General features: G+C 48.6%; 1 protein-coding gene across 1 annotated transcript; it reads right to left on the bottom strand.

Annotated features, from left to right (window-relative positions):
- Window positions 1-3,520: 3,520 nt before the first annotated feature.
- LOC123121440 (chromatin remodeling protein EBS) lies at window positions 3,521-6,855 on the bottom strand. The gene is made up of 5 exons (XM_044541407.1): window positions 6,621-6,855; window positions 6,193-6,535; window positions 6,021-6,089; window positions 4,559-4,697; window positions 3,521-3,951 (listed from the first exon to the last, which is right to left on the bottom strand). Exons 1-5 carry the CDS (start codon window positions 6,691-6,693, stop codon window positions 3,925-3,927), a joined length of 651 nt encoding a protein of 216 aa, XP_044397342.1. The 5' UTR covers window positions 6,694-6,855; the 3' UTR covers window positions 3,521-3,924.
- Between the last annotated feature and the right edge of the window lie 10,913 nt (window positions 6,856-17,768).

Below are 17,768 nucleotides of genomic sequence, written 5' to 3'. Positions count from 1 at the left end.
AGCGACGGAGCAGGCACGGGGTGGCGAGCACACGTGCAGGCAGCGTGGGACGTGTACGAGGAGAAGGAGAGTGTGCAGACGCGTGCAAGGGAGGAAGGCGGGGCACGCGTGCCGGTGAGGCGAACTGCAGCGGCCTTCGGCGGGCGCGGGGAGGGAAGCGTGCGTGGCGAACGGCTATGGGAGCGCGGACGCAGCAGGCGAGCAGCGGTGATGCGGAGCAGGGCAGCGGGCGCCGACGCGAGCAGAAGCAGCGGCGGGTGCATGTGCGGGCGTCGGGCGCGATGGCGGCCAAGAGCTCGGTGAGCACGGCCTCGTAGTTACTGCGCGCGCGAGGACAAACTAAGGGGCTGTAGAGGCTCTACGTCTTGCGGGGAAGCGAGCAGACTCGCTGGAGTAAACGAACGGTCGCCGGAGCACGACCATGGACGAGCTACGCGGGGGGAAAGCTTCGGCAATGGTGGGGACGGCGCGGTAAGCGGCTACGACACGTCAGAGGGAAACGGAGGGGAAGGAGAGCTCACAGTGAGGGCGCACAGGGGGCCGGTGACGGATTAGTAGCAGCAGCGGTGCGACAACGATGATGGACGACGGCGGTGACCCCATGAAGAAGAGGGAGCGGGCGTCGTCTTGGAGGTCCTCGGCGCCGCCGTGGTGGTGTAGACGGGGCCGCGGAGTACGGCGGTCCCTTTGGACATGCTAGCGGGGCTCGGGGTCGTCGAGGAGCACGCGGACGACGAAGGCGACGGCGACGGCAGCGCGTCGGGCGCAGCGGCTTCGGGCGTCCACGGGCGCGGTGTCAACGGCAACAGGGCGCCGCGGCGGAGCGGATCTGGCGAGAGGGGGGAGGGAAGGAGGCAAGGTGGATCTGGGAGCAGGAGACGAATCGAGGGTACGGGGGGAGTCCTTATCCTCTCCCCGACGGCGTCGACGAGGTGGTCGGGGGCGACCCTTCCCCTGTAGCGACGCGGTCGGTGGAACAGGGGCGGTGGGTGCAGGGGCGGGTGGGCCGGTTGTGGCCAGCCCAGGGGGTTAGGGGCCGGATGGCCCAGTTGGCCTGGGGTTTTCTTTTTAACTTTTTATTTATTTATTACTGTTTTCTATTTAATTGTAAAACTAAATGAGTTTTGCTTGAGATGAGATTTGTCACATAGATCAAGCACATTATTTCTAAGAGACACAAAAAGTTTGAGGCCAAAAGGAGTTGCCTAACCATTTTTAGAAACTGAAAAGGCCAAATGAAATGCTGCTGGACCAAAAATTAATTCCCAGGGGCATTTTGAGAATTCAAAAGAGATTGGTTCCAACATGACAAATATCCAGAAATTGTTTTCCACCCTTTGAACATTTTAGTTTGCATGTTTGAGAATTTGAATTTTAGACTTTAGTTTGAACTTGAATTTGGATTGCGATTTGGATCAAGCGAAGATTAGCAACAGTAACAGTGGTAACGTGGCACCATTAGCATGAGATTACTGTAGCATAATTATTCGGGCGTTACAATGCGTATGTGGCATGATAACAAATACGGACTACCTGTTATCCTGGTGTGTACATTCACTATTCATGTGTACTTTTAGATATGAGCCCTTCATGATGGTCAGATATAATGCATGTGTAAGATGATTACGACCTACAAAATCAGGTGTCGGTACATTTGCTAACGAATGTGTAGCCAACATTCCACAAGTCCTGCATGGTTTGGTCAAAAGTACCGGGTTTAGACTTCCTTCGAACATAGTCGGTTCACTCTTGATTGATAACCAATATGTCAATTAGATTTTCAGTCCAAGTAATACTTTTTGTATTACAACATTGTTAAACATCTCTATCGCCCCACTTATGTTAGTAAATTATATATTTATTTTATCTTATTGATATTGCCTTCCTAAACTTGAATGATGATTTTTTTTCCGAGATGATAATACGTGTGTTGCAAAGTTGGATCTTGTCGGTTGCCATTGTGTCGTACCAGAGCCCGTCATTCACTGCAGTTATACCTGACGAAGCACCCAAATTTAGAACCTATGATGGTATCATTACAGTTATACACAAGGTAATGGTTTTATTTAGTACCTATATTTGTTGTCTTTTCGGTTTGCTATGCCTCAAGGATGAAGAAAATAGCTACAGAGTTACCCATGAGATTATCAACTTGTTTGATGAGCTTTATGATATAAATGTAATATTGCTTCTTTATTGCAATATCGCATATGGAACACACATTTTTGAGACATATTGTTCTAGGCGCACTACTAAAGCATTCTAACCTCTAAAAACTTTTTAAAAAATAAACAATTCTGGAACTTTTTTGTGGTGAACATGGTCGAGTGTTCTACTCGTATGAAGTTTGCTGGGAGAAATGACTTTTGTGTTCCTGTATGAGAAATAAACAAAATTGCAACTTCAAAATACTTGAATAGTAACTTGTACATAGAACCAAAAAAAATTGGCACAGAAAACCACGCAAGTCATTTCTTCACGAAACTTTATATGTGAGTATAACACTAGATCATGTTTATTCCAAAATAGTTTAAGAATTGTTTGACTTCTTTTAATAACTTTTAAGGTGTCCTTTCGTTCATATGATAGAAATATAATGAGAATTGAAAAATCATAGGAAATGAGATGACACGCATGTCAAATCCTTAAAAAAAGAGATACCATTTGATTCATAGGATAGCAACTTTTTCATTGGGTCTAGGCTAATTTTTTTTCTTTGAAACATGAAGATTGGTTCATGTCGTACGTAGGAATAGGAATATATCCCTACAAACTAAATGGCTTCAAAGGAATTTTTTTTATAAAATTTCTTCAAAATTCCTGTAAACGGCTTGGATATTTTATCAATGTGGGTGATCTTAGACCGAGGTTCCCACGGGTAAATCCCGATTATATATTTGTTGGCCATATTGAGACTTCATATATAACATGATGTCACCTCTCTTGTGCGCATACTATCTTCTTCACCCTCGCATAATAGCAAAAACTCATCACACCGACACTCTTCTACTTGCAATTCTATTCAGTAACCCAGAACTATGTGTGTACATGAATCGTAGTAGTTCCTTCCCTCATAGAAAACTACGCACACAATTCCGATCCACAAAGTTTAATGTTGAATGTGTGCAATTTCACTTGTATGTTATACTCCCTCCATCCATATATATATAGGGTCTTATCCATTTTTCGAGACTGCCCTTTGACTATTGATAAGATTAATAATAGTATATGAGATGTATAATGTGAAAATTATATCATTAGAAGCTCCTTTCACGTATGAATTTGACTGTATGCTCTATGTAACTTGCATGTCTCTAACATGTGGTCAAAGTTAGTCTTGAAAAACGTAATAGGTTAGTCTCAAAAAACACACTAGACCCGGTATATATGGATAGAGGGAGTACATGAAATGGGGCATCTACGATGATGATTTAGATGTTGATCTAACGATTTATGAAGGCTATTAAAATTTAATATAATTTCAGGCAACTTGGGAATAAACAATCCCTACAAAAGTATGTAGCACGGATTATTGCAGAATTATTGAAACAACATAAACATGCCGTCATGGTCACCAGTTCATAAGACTCTGACACATCTAAATTATGAAACTACAACAGTCGAGCTCATCATCCATTCACACAGGAAACGTTTCCGTTTCCTGCAGGGAACAAGTTAATTCACACACAAGGGCTACTTTGACAAGAGCAAATGACAGTACAATTCCCGATTTCCTTCTCGCCGATACCTAGATTGCAGGAAACGCTCCCGATACAGCAGCAAACATAATTTCAATCCTACAGTTAAATAGCCTAGCTCATCTCATGCACTGTACAACGCCACGTTTTTTTCTGCACCAGCAATGGAGGGGCTGACGCCATAAACAGTGCATCTCCTCACCGGGGATGGTTTTTGTTGAAGCGATTACCTCTTCCGCCTTTTCGGCTCAACCTGCAGTTGATGGGCCAAAATTAAAGAGGGATAGAAAATAATGTGCTGAATAAGCTATATCTTTTACTAAAAAAAAGCTATATCTTATATTAAGCTCATCTTCACCATGAAATACATGAACTGAGATCATGCTAATGGGTGACAATAACAAAGAAGATCCTAATCACTGCTGATAGCAGCTTAGTGCATTCAATTATTCCAAAATAATATCAGAATGTCACTTTAAGGTCCTAACTTGTTTTGCTAACCAAAGAACAATTATTCTTACCATAACAGCCTATTTAAGATTGCCAGCATATGTAAGGCTGCTTGGCAAGGAACTAACTAATGTTCTGCAAACACAATATAATAAGGTTCTTGACAAAGTACTATACACATGCATGAACTCAAAGAACTCATGACAGCAAATTTTAACTATACATGAGTACTTGTTTAGTCAAACACCAAACATTTTCCTAGGAATATTGAAGGAACAAGGGCAAGAACCACCAACTTTTGGAAATGAAATTCTTGAAATTAAATTCAATAAGATAAAGGCATAAAGTTACCTACAAGCAGAAAATTAATAAACAATACTGTCAAGAAAAAGGAACAAAAAATCACTGACCTTAGAATCAGAACTTGGTGAACTCGGGTATGAATTTGAAGGTCTCTTTGCACCATTTTCTTTAGCACAATCCGCGCACAGAAAAGTATCTAACTTTTTGGCCTGCTCAATGGTCATTCCCATACAGGTTGGATGGAACCTGCACATGTTCAAAGGTACATACTGAATAAGCATGTGAATAAAGAAGGTCAACAGTAGCAGAAACGAAGCAGCACAGTACTAAATACTCCCTCCGTTTGAACTAAAACCACGACACTTATTATGGAACGGAGGGAGTACCGATTTGTTGCTGAATGTTCTGTATGCAAATATAAAGGGCACATGCCATGCCTATATATAGAAAGTAGGAGAGAAGTGTTAAGAGACATTTAACATGATTGGTGGTCAGATAAGAGAGAACTGCAATGCGAAACTAGTTGTAGCAAATACTCTTATAGGAGGCAAGGAATTATTAATCCAAAACAGGCAACCTTTAAGTCAGAAACTAGAAGGAAAGGACAAACATATGTTCTGTTCTTTGCATCTTTTTCTGAAGTAATAAACAACAAACATCTCTTTTGTGTTGCATCTTTATAGATTAATAAATATGCAACACTGTGTTCCTTGAGATGATACTCTGTACTTCTGTAGGTAAGGTGCTCCTTGCAACAAATATAAGGATGAGATGCAATGCTTTAACCGCAGATATAATCATTTTTACGATTGAAAATAAGGATAGCTCTAAAAATCAAAACAATGAATGCTGTGCTTGTGTGAAATACTGATTTCCAAACTCTGACATGGTATGTCCAAAACACTTACGTACTTATGTAGTTCAAACAACTTTCGAAGTTGGAAAAAGGTCAAAGTATGCATGAACACCAAAGAAACATCCAATATGCAATTCCCAAGTATTCCACAGGGAGATGGCATCACCATATCAGAGCCAGCTCAATACTTTCAAGGCAGCTATTTCTCAAACAACCAAGCAAAAGCACAATGCACATGCTGAAACAGAGCATGAGACACAGAACAAAGAGATTGCTGAATTTTCTAAGAGAGAAGGCCCTTTCACAGACATGAGACAAAATTGTTCTATTGAATCATATATCTTATGAAAACTATGAATGTGACATCAGTGTAAACTACATATCTTTGAGAACTGCAAAGCATGAGAATGTGGAGCATCAGGCTGTAAGAAACCTTAGAAGTTCATCAATTGCACTTGACTATCTTCAGTCCTAACCAAAAGATGTCATACCACAATTTAACTTGGCTTTCCAATGAAAATACCCAAACGCAAGGTAAACTAATTCGTGATGCACGGCAAAAAAATAAGATATAAGCTGGATAAGCTGAATGCAGCATGTGAATGCAAGGCAGCTAGTTGCTGATGCTATCTCTTGGCCATATAACCACCAAACCGACAACATCATCTGCGTAAACTCTGACAAGAAGAATTCATTTTTTCTCAGAGATTTACCAGTCTTTGCATCCCTCGCATTGCACCATGAGGTCATCTGGGTTGTACGGCATCTCGCACTTACAGTACCTAAACACAAAAATCCCAAATGAGACCACCATACGACAGCCAGCCCCACAATGCATTGCAAATCGAGCGACAGCTAGCGGAAGGCAGGGCACGCAGCACATACACGGCGACACGGTCGGGAGTGAACGCTCCGGTGGCCGCCTTGTACTCGAATCGGCAGAAGAAGTCTTCCGGGCCGACGTTGTCGAGCTTGGTGTAGTTCTTGAAGGAGTGAACGATGCACTTGCCCTCGATGGTGTGTGCGCTCTGCGTGTCGAAGTGGTCGGAGAGGAAGAGCTCTTTGGCCCCGTGGAACTGCCGGCGGCCGCCCTTGGACTCCTCCGGCCGGTAGTACCAGCGGACCCGCACCCGCACGCTCCCCCGACCGTCCGACTCCAGGCTCTCCACCCGGGCCACGTAGGGCGCGTTGTCCGTGTCCGACGGCCGCATCAGCACGCAGTCCCCGACTTCGCATCAGGAAAGCAGGGTCGTCAAACAAAGACCAAATCTCGGCACAAATGGCGATGCAGCAGCATCAAGGAGAGCACGTACCTCGGACGACCTTGGTGGTGCCCCTGATGGTGTAGGAGTCGATGTCCCTCTTGCCCTGCTTGGTCTTGGCCATGGAGGTCGGGGTTGGATCGGGAGGAAACCCTAGGAAGCTGAGCTGGGGGAAGGACGGGAAGGGGGGGAGGGGTGTGGTTGGCCACAGCTCCGTTCCGCCCAGGGAGGAGGAGACCCGGGAGGGCAGGGGTAGTCTCGGGATTTCGTGGGGGAGCAGTGAAAATGTGAAATGGAGGTTTGAATCCAAGTGGCGTCCTGGCATCCTCCGCCGTCCGATTGGAGCAGGTTTGTTTTGGCGTCTTCTCCGTCATTTGGACTGTGAATTTTGCCTTTCCCATTTCTCGAAACCATGGACAGAGCACTCCACGAAAGACGGACTATTTTTCTCGCCGTAGTTCTAGTCACACCGTGTGTCGCGTTTAGTCCACGCGTGACCCTCACGTGAGGTTTGTGGGTGGCCACTAAGGGCATCTCCCGCCGACCCGCAAATTTCCCGCGTGCATTCGGACCTGTCCGAACCGTGGAAGTCATCTAGTGAGGTCCTGTATCGGTCCGCGGCGTGGTCCGGATGCGAATTCTCCCGCAAGCCGAAGACAAACGTGGGGGACTTTGCGGAAGTTCGAACACGAGAAACGTCCTTTTTTATCCGCCTGGCCAACCCAAAAGAAAGGCGGAGCCCACGCTTTTGTAGCATCACGCATTGTTTCGCGCCAAAATCCTTAATTTCTCTTCTTCATTCCCCGTCACTCTCCGCCCAATTCCCTCTCTTTTCTCCCACCCTCTTCTTCCTTCCGCCGCGACGCATGGACCATCAGAGAACCTGTCGGAGATGGAGCCGACAGAAGTGTCGGAGGATCCGAGCATCACGTTCGCCCGGAAGATCAGCTCGGCAACGCGGCAAACTCGCCGCGTGAAAGCGGAGGCCGCAATGGAGGAGAAGCTCAAGAAGCGGTTGGCCGCTGGTGGGCCTGGTGGTGGCAATGGGCGTGGAAGTCGTGGCAGACGAGGTGGTCGGCGCTGCTGTGGCGGACGTCGCCAGATGGGCGCGCCCACAGTACAGACGGCGCCATGGCCAAAATCTTACAAGCCTCCATACTACTACGCCGCCAAGTAGCTCGGAACCCCCGTCGGTGCGGTGCCTTACATCGTCGACGTTAACGCGACGCCGCTCTTCTCTGAGTATTCTTCGCTGCAGCTTGTTCGGACGCAGACGGCAGGCGGGGAGCAGATGGGTGCCGCACGCTGTTCGCTGCAATGCCTAGAGCGGGGGAGCCGTCGTACGACGCGGACAAGGAGATGCTCGACATCATCCACGACGGAGGCAAGAGAGGAGGAGGGGACTATAAGGAAGTGCTGGTGGAAGATTCGGATCCCACCTAGTCCGGCAACTACCACCAACAGCAGTCCTACACCTAGACGACCACACAACAGTCCTACACCCAAACCGGTGATGGCACACAACAACAACAACATTGGGCCACCGGAGAGCAGCGGTGGGAGGGGGAGGAGGACGACGACGACGATGAACCGGATGATATAGCTGACGATCCGAACAAGAAGGGTAGAGGAGAAAGCTTCAACATGTGAGAGGGCGAGCTGTTGTGTGATGCATGGTTGGCCACTAGCATTGATCCGATCCATGGCACAGAGCAAAAGGACACAACCTTTTGGAGGAACATTCACATATGGTTGTGGGCAACCAAAGTGGAACCTTTTCATTGCCAATACCGCCGCCCAAGCCAATGAGAAAGAAACCGATGACCCTACCGATCCAACCCAAGAACCATTGAGGAAGGTTAGAAAAAACTTCAGGGGAAGAAGTGGGAGGAGGAGAGGGCAAAGCGATAAGGTGTGGCGGCCAAGCTGACGGGGAGGTTCGAGGACATCTTGGAGAAGGAGGAGGTATGCATGAGGCGATCGGACATCAAGGAGAGAAGAAGGCGGAGAAGTTAAAACTGTTGATGGAGGCAACAGACAAGAAACTCAAGCTCGAAGAGAGGAGGACCATGATCGGAGACAGGAAGGCCATGCTCGAGGAAGAGAGGGTGAAGATCGCCGCCAATGGAGAGGACGCCAAGATGTTGACCTTGAATGTCGACTCTTTGGATGCCAATGCAAGAATAATCATGCAATTCGTCTGCTACCGGATGTTGCAGCGGCAGAAAGATGAGTTGGCGGCGGCGGACTATGAGGACGCGGCGGCGGCGGACGCGGATGAGGGAGTCCTGGATTAGGGGGTCCTCGGGCGTCCGGGCTATATGACATGGGCCGGACTCATGGGCCGTGAAGATACAAGATGGAAGGCTTTCCCCCGTGTCCGGATGGGACTCTCTTTGGCGTGGAAGGCAAGCTTGGCACTCGGATATGAAGATTCCTTTCTCTGTAGACCGACTCTGTATAACCCTAGCCCCCTCCGGTGTCTATATAAACCAGAGGGTTTAGTCCGTAGAGGCAATCATAATCATACAGGCTAGACATCTAGGGTTTAGCCATTACGATTTCGAGGTAGATCAACTCTTGTAACCCTATACTCATCAAAGTCAATCAAGCAGGAAGTAGGGTATTACTTCCATCAAGAGGGCCCGAACCTGGGTAAACATCGTGTCCCCTGCCTCCTGTTACCCTTGATCCTTAGACGCACAGTTCGGGACCCCCTACCCGAGATCTGCCGGTTTTGACACCGACATTGCTGCTTTCATTGAGAGTTCCTCCGTGTTGTCGATAGAAGGATCGATGGCTCGCCTCGTCATCAACGACAAAATCACCTCTGGAAAAGCCCTAGTTCCTGGGCAGATCCTCCAGATCGGCAATTTCACCATAGGCGCCCGCCCGGCCATAAAGCCTGAGGCGGTCCCCCGGATTGCCAAAAATCATCTCCGCATCAACCCCAAAAGCATCAATAAGATGGATCCAACAGATGTTTCGCCTTTAAACGAACTGCTAGATCGCATCGCTGCCCTGGGGGTCTCAACAGATTATGATCTGATTGGGCTTAAACCCGACCAGAGAGAAATCATATCCCCACCGGTCACCCACCTGGTGACCGTCGTGGAAGAGCAAGGTGAGGATACCGCTCCTCCTACGCTAGAAACAAACTATGTTCAGATCTCTGAGCTCTACGAGCCGGACGCCCATCTTCGAGAAACTATCCATCCTCCGAACATAGAACCAGGCTTCGAGCCTAAAAACTCTCAGGACACTCCGGATCCTGGGCCATTAACCTCAGAAATTCTTCAAAACCCGGATTCCACAGTGGGCTATGGGTTAGATTTAATCCCACCCGTCCACCACAAGCAATACTCTCCAAGCAATTCCGGTCCCCCCGACATATGCGATTTAATGTATATACGAGAGCAACCTCAGGAAACAGTCCATCACTTTTGGGCTAGATTCCTACTTGTTAAAAACAAGATTAAAGATTGCTGCGACGACGACGCGATCTCAGTATTTTGCAACAACTGTACGGATGAGGGAATCCTTAATGCCCTCAATCGCCGTCGCATACTGCACTTTGCAGATTTGGCACACATAGTGCAGAAGTACTGCGCAATGGAAAACGCTTGGAAAACTCAGACAGCCCGCTGGGAACCGCAGGCCTTTAAGCCATCTCCGGGACGGGCAAAAAGGATGCACCCTCGCGGGGCACCTGATCATCATCCCGTGGACAAGAAAATTACGGGACATAGAACTGTCTTCGAGGAATGGCTCGATAGGCCCTGTCAAATACACATGACGCCGGATACCGAGCCAACGCATAGCCAACGGGCATGTTGGATACTCCGGCAAGTGGCCAAGAGTGCCGAGGGTATCCTCACCAACACTACCCCAGAGAAGCACTCTTCGGAGGGCGACGATCTCAAAGTATTCACGGTCTTCGAGACATTCTCATCAAGTAATCGGCGCAAAAGGGCACTCCGTGACCTCGCCGAAGTCTGCCAAATAGCAGCAATAAACCCTTGGAACGATACGGCGATTACTTTCAATGCCGATGACGAACCAAGGTCCCGATCAGTCCGGGCACCGGCCGCTTTGGTCCTAAACCCAATCATAGACGGCTTTCGGCTCACTAAAGTGTTAATGGACGGTGGCAGCGGACTGAACCTCATCTATGAGGACACGCTCAATAAAATGCAAATGGACAGGAGTCGCATTGAGTAGAGTAATACAACCTTTCGAGGCATTTACCCAGTCAGGAAGCAAGATGCTCGGGGAAAATCAAACTCGACGTGGTATTCGGCACGCTGGAGAACTATAGGTCTGAAGAGTTACTCTTCCATGTGGCACCTTTCAACAGCGGGTATCACGCCCTGCTAGGGCGAGACGCATTCACACGCTTTCAAGCTATACCCCATTACGGGTATATGAAGCTCAAAATGCCCGAGCCCAATGGATTTATCACTATCACCAGTGATCCGGACATAGCACTCTGCACCGAAAACAAAACCGCTTCCCTGGCCCTCGAGGCACTATCGGAGGCCCTCACGGCCGAAGAATTAACCACCTTACGTTCCACAGTGGATAGGGACGATGTAATACTCGATAAGAGACCTAAGTCAACTTCCTTCAAACCAGCAGACGAAATAGTCAAATTTCAAGTCCATCCGACGCACCCCAAGAAGACAGCTTCCATTGGGGCACACCTGGATCCGACGGTCGATGTCGCATTACGCGCGTTCCTGCACGAGAATTGGGACATCTTCGCCTGGCACCCTTCTGAGATGCCAGGAATCCCATGCGGACTGGCCGAACATAGTCTCAATATACTGAAGGGATACAAGCCAGTCAAGCAAATGCTGCGGCGATTTTCCGAACCCAAACAACAGGCTATGGGGGAGGAGCTAGCCAAGTTACTCGAAGCCGGGTTTATCATAGAGATCAAACATCCGGACTGGCTAGCAAACTTGGTCATGGTACCGAAGAAGGATAAATCCTGGCGCCTGTGTGTCGATTTCAAAGACCTTAATAAGGCCTGCCCCAAGGACCCCTTCCCACTACCTCGCATCGACCAGATTACTGATGCAACCGCAAGATGTCTCGATTCACTGTGTTTCCTCGACGCATACTCCGGATACCATCAAATTAAGATGAAGGAATCCGACCAGGCCGCAACGGCATTCATCACCCCTTATGGGCCTTTCTGCTTCAACACTATGCCTTTTGGGCTCAAGAACGCCGGCGCCACTTACCAACGCATGATTCAAACGTGCCTGGAAAAGCAAATCGGCAAGACTGTGGAGGCATATGTAGATGACGTAGTCATCAAAACCAAGCACGTTGAATCATTGGTGGACGACTTACGCCTTACATTCGACAACCTCCGAACATATGATATAGCTCAATCCGGAAAAGTGCGTTTTCGGCGTTCCCGTCGGCAAACTGCTCGGGTTCATTGTATCCAATAGAGGAATTGAAGCAAATCCAGCCAAAATCCGGGCCCTATCACAATTGGCAACACCAACTGACCTCAAACAGGTCCAAAAACTAGCTGGGTGCGTAGCAGCTTTGAGCCGTTTTATCTCCAGATTAGGAGAAAAGGCATTGCCATTGTACCGCCTGCTCCGACGCACCGACCACTTCGCGTGGACGGACGCTGCAACGGCCGGACTGGAGGAAATAAAAACTTTGCTAGCGAGCAACCCAATACTGGCCGCACCAAACGTCGGCGAACCAATGATGCTCTACATATCTGCAACCCACCAGGTGGTGAGTGCGGTGCTCGTCGTCGAACGAGAAGAAGAGGGGCATAAATTCCCACTCCAAAAACCAGTATACTACGTATCGACGGTCCTTACACCATGCAAATCCCGATACCCGCATTATCAGAAGATAGCATATGCGGTCTTTCTGGCATCCCGCAAGCTGCGGCACTACTTTCAAGAGTGCTCGATCACAGTGGCTTCAGAAGTACCACTCAGTGATATTATAAACAACTGAGACGCCACCGGCCGGATTGCCAAATGGGCCATTGAGCTCTTACCATTTGAAATAACGTACAAACCATGTCGAGCCATTAAATCTCAGGTGTTGGTCGACTTCGTCGCCGAATGGACAGAGGCCGAACTCCCTAAAGAGTACGGCACGTATTCCAACTGGGCGATGCACTTCGATGGCTCTAAAATGCTAGACGTACTTGGGGCTGGTGTCGGCTTGACATCCCCCACAGTAGACACAGTCCATTATGTGCTCCAAATACTGTACACTGACCCTAACAATGCAGTCGAATACGAGGCCCTATTGCATGGTCTCCGGATGGCTGTCTCCATGGGCATACAACGCCTTGAGGTGCACGGGGATTCAAACCTCGCAATATCCCAAATAAATGGAGAATTCAATGCAAAAGATCCGAAGATGGCGGCTTACCGCAATGTCGTACTCAAAATATCAGCTCGGTTTGAGGGGCTCAAGTTTCATCATGTGGCTCCAGAGAGTAATCAAGCCGCAGATATCCTTGCTCGCATGGGCGCTAAACGCGACCCCGTCCCACCTAACGCCTTTGTGGAAAGGCTCTTCAAGCAATCCATGATGTGGCAGGACGAGAGCGGCAACACTGGTCCGGAGCCGATCATACCCCCAGATTCCGAACACAGTTTCGATATCATCGGGGGCTCGGGCATCGAAATAACACCATCGGCCCACGAAATCATGGTTGTAATTGCCCCATGGACCGAGCCTTTCCTTGCCTACCTTACCAGGAATGAGCTCCCCGAGGATCAGACTGAGGCCCATCGCATCGTTCGACGCTCGAAGGCCTACAAAGTTCATGAAGGAGAACTGTACAAGAAAAGTACCACCGGAGTCCTTCAAAGATGTATCTTCAAAGAAGAGGGACGTCAGCTCTTGGCTGAAATACACGCTGGTCTTGGTGGCCATCACGCCGCAGCTCGGGCCCTTGTAAGTAAGGCCTTCCGTACGGGTTTCTTTTGGCCCACGACCCGGGAAGATGCACAGGACCTCGTACAGGGCTGCGTTGGATGCCAGTTTTTCGCTAATCAAAGCCATATGCCACCCACTGCCCTACGAACAATCCCCATCACTTGGCCCTTTGCGGTCTGGGGGCTCGACATGGTTGGACCTCTTAAAGGGGGGAGCCATAAGAAGAAATACTTATTGGTTATGGTCGACAATTTCACTAAGTGGATAGAAGCCAAACCAGTTAAAACGGCTGAAGCCGGACCGCTGATAGACTTTATATCTGGTGCAGTACACCGTTATGGTGTCCCGCACAGTATTATTACTGACAATGGCTCTAACTTTACAGCCGATGAGGTGAAAACTTGGTTCGCCAATTTGGGCATCAAGCTCGATTACGCCTTCGTATATCACCCTCAAACAAACGGTCAGGTCGAACGGGCTAACAACATGATAATGAGTGGCATCAAACCCAGACTAGTGCGATCTATGCAAGAATCAGACAAGCACTGGGTTGAGGAACTCGATTCCATACTCTGGGGGCTGCGGACCACGCCAAATCGCACAACCGGATATACACCTTTTTTCATGGTGTACGGCGCGGAGGCGGTCTTGCCTTGCGACATTATTCACAACTCACCTCGAGTGCGCATGTACGAAGAGAGAGAAGCCTAGCTCGATCGGCGGGACGACTTGGATGGCCTGGAGGAGGAGCGCGATGTCGCGAAGGCCCGTTCCGCATTCTACCAATAGCAAGCTCGGCGATATCAAAGCAGAAAGTACGTGCAAAGACTTACAATGTCGGTGAACTCGTTCTACGCCTACCAGAGAAGAAAAAGGACAAGCTCAAGCCCAAATGGGAGGGTCCCTTCATTATAGATGAAGTTCTCACTGGAGGAGCCTATCGCCTTCGCAATGCTTCGGATAATCGCTTGGAGCCAAACCCATGGAACGCTGCAAGGATCCGAAGATTCTACGCCTAAGTCCGCACATATACCTTTTTTCCTCGTTCCCTCTTTTCCCCCTTTCACTGTTTTCTTTTTTATCGTTTTTATACGAATTCTAGCTCGTGTTCGGATAAACCGCACACCTGAGGGGTATACATCCTTAAATGTATATACCCCACAATACTTGGCGCTTCTTTTCACAGGAAGCTTATTATTATTATTTTTCGAGCATCAAGCTCGCTGTATATATGTGTCGTCTACTCATATATGTATTTTCTTCACCATTATATGCACCTTTATGACTTAAGTTTTTGCCAAGCTGGGTTGCCTGGCTCCTGTGCTTATGCCCTACGTTCCTGCTTGTTCGGCTAGGGCATAAAGGGAGCACCTCTGCGATTGTTACGGCCGGGTTATCCGGACGTGTACCTCAGACGGGTGAAGCCGAAAGCTAGCGTTCTTAAGGGAATCATTGGTCGGCGAGCAAAAGACGAACTGCCCTCGTTAAAACCCCCAGACTATAACGTGTATTATGATTTTTAGCATCACAACTTCGGTATGCAAAAAAACGCATGCTGGCCCAGGGAAAGGAACCCTTAACGGAACTATTCTCTCTGGAAGATGTTTCTTACAATCAAATGTAATATAACATAACTCCCCGAATACAACTTGTCTGTTCAAGCAACTACGACCGGAATGCTTGGTTTCCGAACATACTTTGGTGTTTACCTACGGTTTAGTATTCGGAAACACTCCAAACCTAGGGTTTTCGGAGGTCGAAGCAGAAAGTCTGCCATGACAATCGTTTTACAAGTTCGGCTGGAGACAAGTTTGTCGATAAAAGTACATTGCTACTTGGACTCAAAAACGTCTTGTTCCTCTAGACCCTCTAACAGGTTGTCTAGTTTACAATCCTGTTATGAAAAGTTGGCGGCCATCTTCACTTGGTCGTACACCAGGCTGGCCGGAATTTCCTGTCCATTGGATCCTCGAGGTCCGACCCGCGCCATATGATTTGGCTCAAGTCCGGTGTACCATGTTTTCACCATGGCCTGGGCTTCCCGAGCACCTTCTCGGCATGCTGATATCTTCCATAGCCCAAAACGGCGCCGAGCTCCCTTGAATAAATTAACGAGTTCCTCCATACTTCCTCGAGGAGAATCGGTTGGCCATAAAGCCTTAGCGATGTTTCTCATTGCCTTCCGAGCTCGCTCATGCACCTTAGACAGCTCTTGTAGCAGGTCGCCTTGAAATCCAGACACCTCTTCTTCGGGCTGCCCAGTCAGCACACCTACAGAAATAAACTTGTTAAGATTCGCATTAGCAAACTGTATGAAAGTAAGCTAAAAGGTATACTGAATATGCAGCCTCTCAGCTTTCGGTTCTCCTTTCAAGGCGTCCGCCAGTTGGGCTCACACATCTTTCAGCTCTTCGCCTAGCTGGGTGTTGGCGTCCTGCAGCTTGTTCTTCTCATCCCTGGTCCGTGTCAGTACACGTTGACCAGCGGCCTCTTGCCTTTCGGCATGTTGTTTATCCGTCTGCACGGCCTTCAGTTTCTCTTCCAGCTGATCCGATGATCCTGCCATCATAAATACAACAGTGTTTATTTGAATAAACATTACTGGCACATTATTATATTTTCCGGACAGAAGGGGACATTACCAGTCGGTGCCTCAGTGGACTTCTCCAGTTCGGCGGTAATAGTAGTTAGCTGGGTCCGACACTTTTCCAGCTCATGAGACAGCATGTTGTTCTTCTCCGTGAGTACCTGATTATACAACGATCCTTAAAATCAGTTGCTTCAACTGTTTCAAGTATCGGGGGCTACTGGTATATGATTATTAAATCTACACAGTACGATCTTACCCGCATATCCTTTGAAAGCTGGTAAGTGGCTCCAGCAAGCCCATCCAGAGCAGCTTGGATGTATGCATCCGCCGAGCTGAAGGCATTGAATGCCTCTTCAGTAAAGTTGGGGTCGCGCATAGCGGCCCTCCGGCGCCGATGGTTCATTGCACTCTCCACTTCGGAGTTGGTGACGGATACATTATCCGAAACTTCAGAAATAGGACAATCCGGCTCTGCACCCGTATCAACTCTAGCCCTGGAGGCAGGGCCCGGGGTCCGATTGGTGGACGCATGTCCGACGAGGTCTCCGGATACAGTCGGGCGAACGCTCTTCCTGAAATATGGCGCAGTAAGGAACGTTACAATTCGGTATGATTGCCATGGGGCATATTAAAAACCATACCTCTTTGATGAAGGCTTGGCAGTGTCGCCATCCGCCTTTCTTTTCGATGACCCGCCCTGTGTAGGCGTCGCCTTCTTAAGGAACGATCCTGATGCGGCGTGGCGAGACGAGCGCCGCCCCTTTGAAGCACGAGACAGTGCGGTGGGTGAGGCGCAATGGGAAAACTCTTTTGAAGGAGACACCCCCTGGGTACTTACGTGGGAAGAAGGGAGAAGTCCGGGGTAATCGGCTACAGTGGCCACTTCTATGCCGTCGTAGCTCGCCTGATAGAAGAGCCCCTCATTGAGCTCCACGAATATATCCAGATCCTCTTCAAATCCGGGATCTAGGTCCCGAATATGGTCCTCTGGCTGCGAAGCGGGGCTATAGATCCCCGCGGCAACCTTCCTCCATTCTTGTTAAAAATGGTCGAGTTAAGTTCGACTAGGTGCGACTCAGGAAGAGGATTGAGTAAGGTTATGGATTGAAAGCTCACCCAGCTAGGAGGGTTGTACATGGAAAAGCCCCTCGGCACTTAAGGCGAGTGAATTCTTCTTTCTCCCCTTTATAAAGATCAGCCAACATGGTGGCCAAGGCGGCAAAGTTGTTCGGACCCTTGCGCCCGCAGCGCGATGCGTCAACGGGGCCATTACTTCTATTATCGATAGTCCGGACTGGACGAGTGTTTTTATCTTGCCCATTAATTTGTTGACCTTCGCACTGTCTTCCTCCTCGAGGCTCCGGGGGTGCCAGCTGTGGCGTTTCCTTAACGGAACGTTGGAAAATTCGGGAAGGCATCGTCTGATTGGGTCTGGGAGAACAACATCTTTGATATAAAACCACTCCGAAGGCCACTCTTCAGATGCCTTCTTTGGAGGGCCGGACAGGTATCCTGTCCCGGCTATGCACCACACTTCAGCGCCCCCACCTCGAATATGGATCCCTTTTGGGAGCGAGGGACGAGGCAGAAAAGTTTCCTCCATAACTCAAAATGGGCCTCGCAGCCTAGGAACAGCTCGCAAAGAGCGATGAAGCCCGCGATGTGCAGAATGG

This window comes from Triticum aestivum, chromosome 5D, assembly GCF_018294505.1.
Source record: "Triticum aestivum cultivar Chinese Spring chromosome 5D, IWGSC CS RefSeq v2.1, whole genome shotgun sequence".
Taxonomy (NCBI): domain Eukaryota; kingdom Viridiplantae; phylum Streptophyta; class Magnoliopsida; order Poales; family Poaceae; genus Triticum; species Triticum aestivum.
This window is presented reverse-complemented; position numbering and strand designations above follow the sequence as displayed.

Excerpts from the sequence above, each read along its gene's own strand:
- LOC123121440 (XM_044541407.1), bottom strand. The coding sequence starts at position 6,693 with ATGGCCAAGACCAAGCAGGGCAAGAGGGACATCGACTCCTACACCATC. Across the intron at positions 6,536-6,620 it reads CACCACCAAGGTCGTCCGAG|TCGGGGACTGCGTGCTGATG; the intron begins GTACGTGCTCTC and ends CCTGATGCGAAG. Across the intron at positions 3,952-4,558 it reads CACCAAGTTCTGATTCTAAG|GTTGAGCCGAAAAGGCGGAA; the intron begins GTCAGTGATTTT and ends CATCAACTGCAG.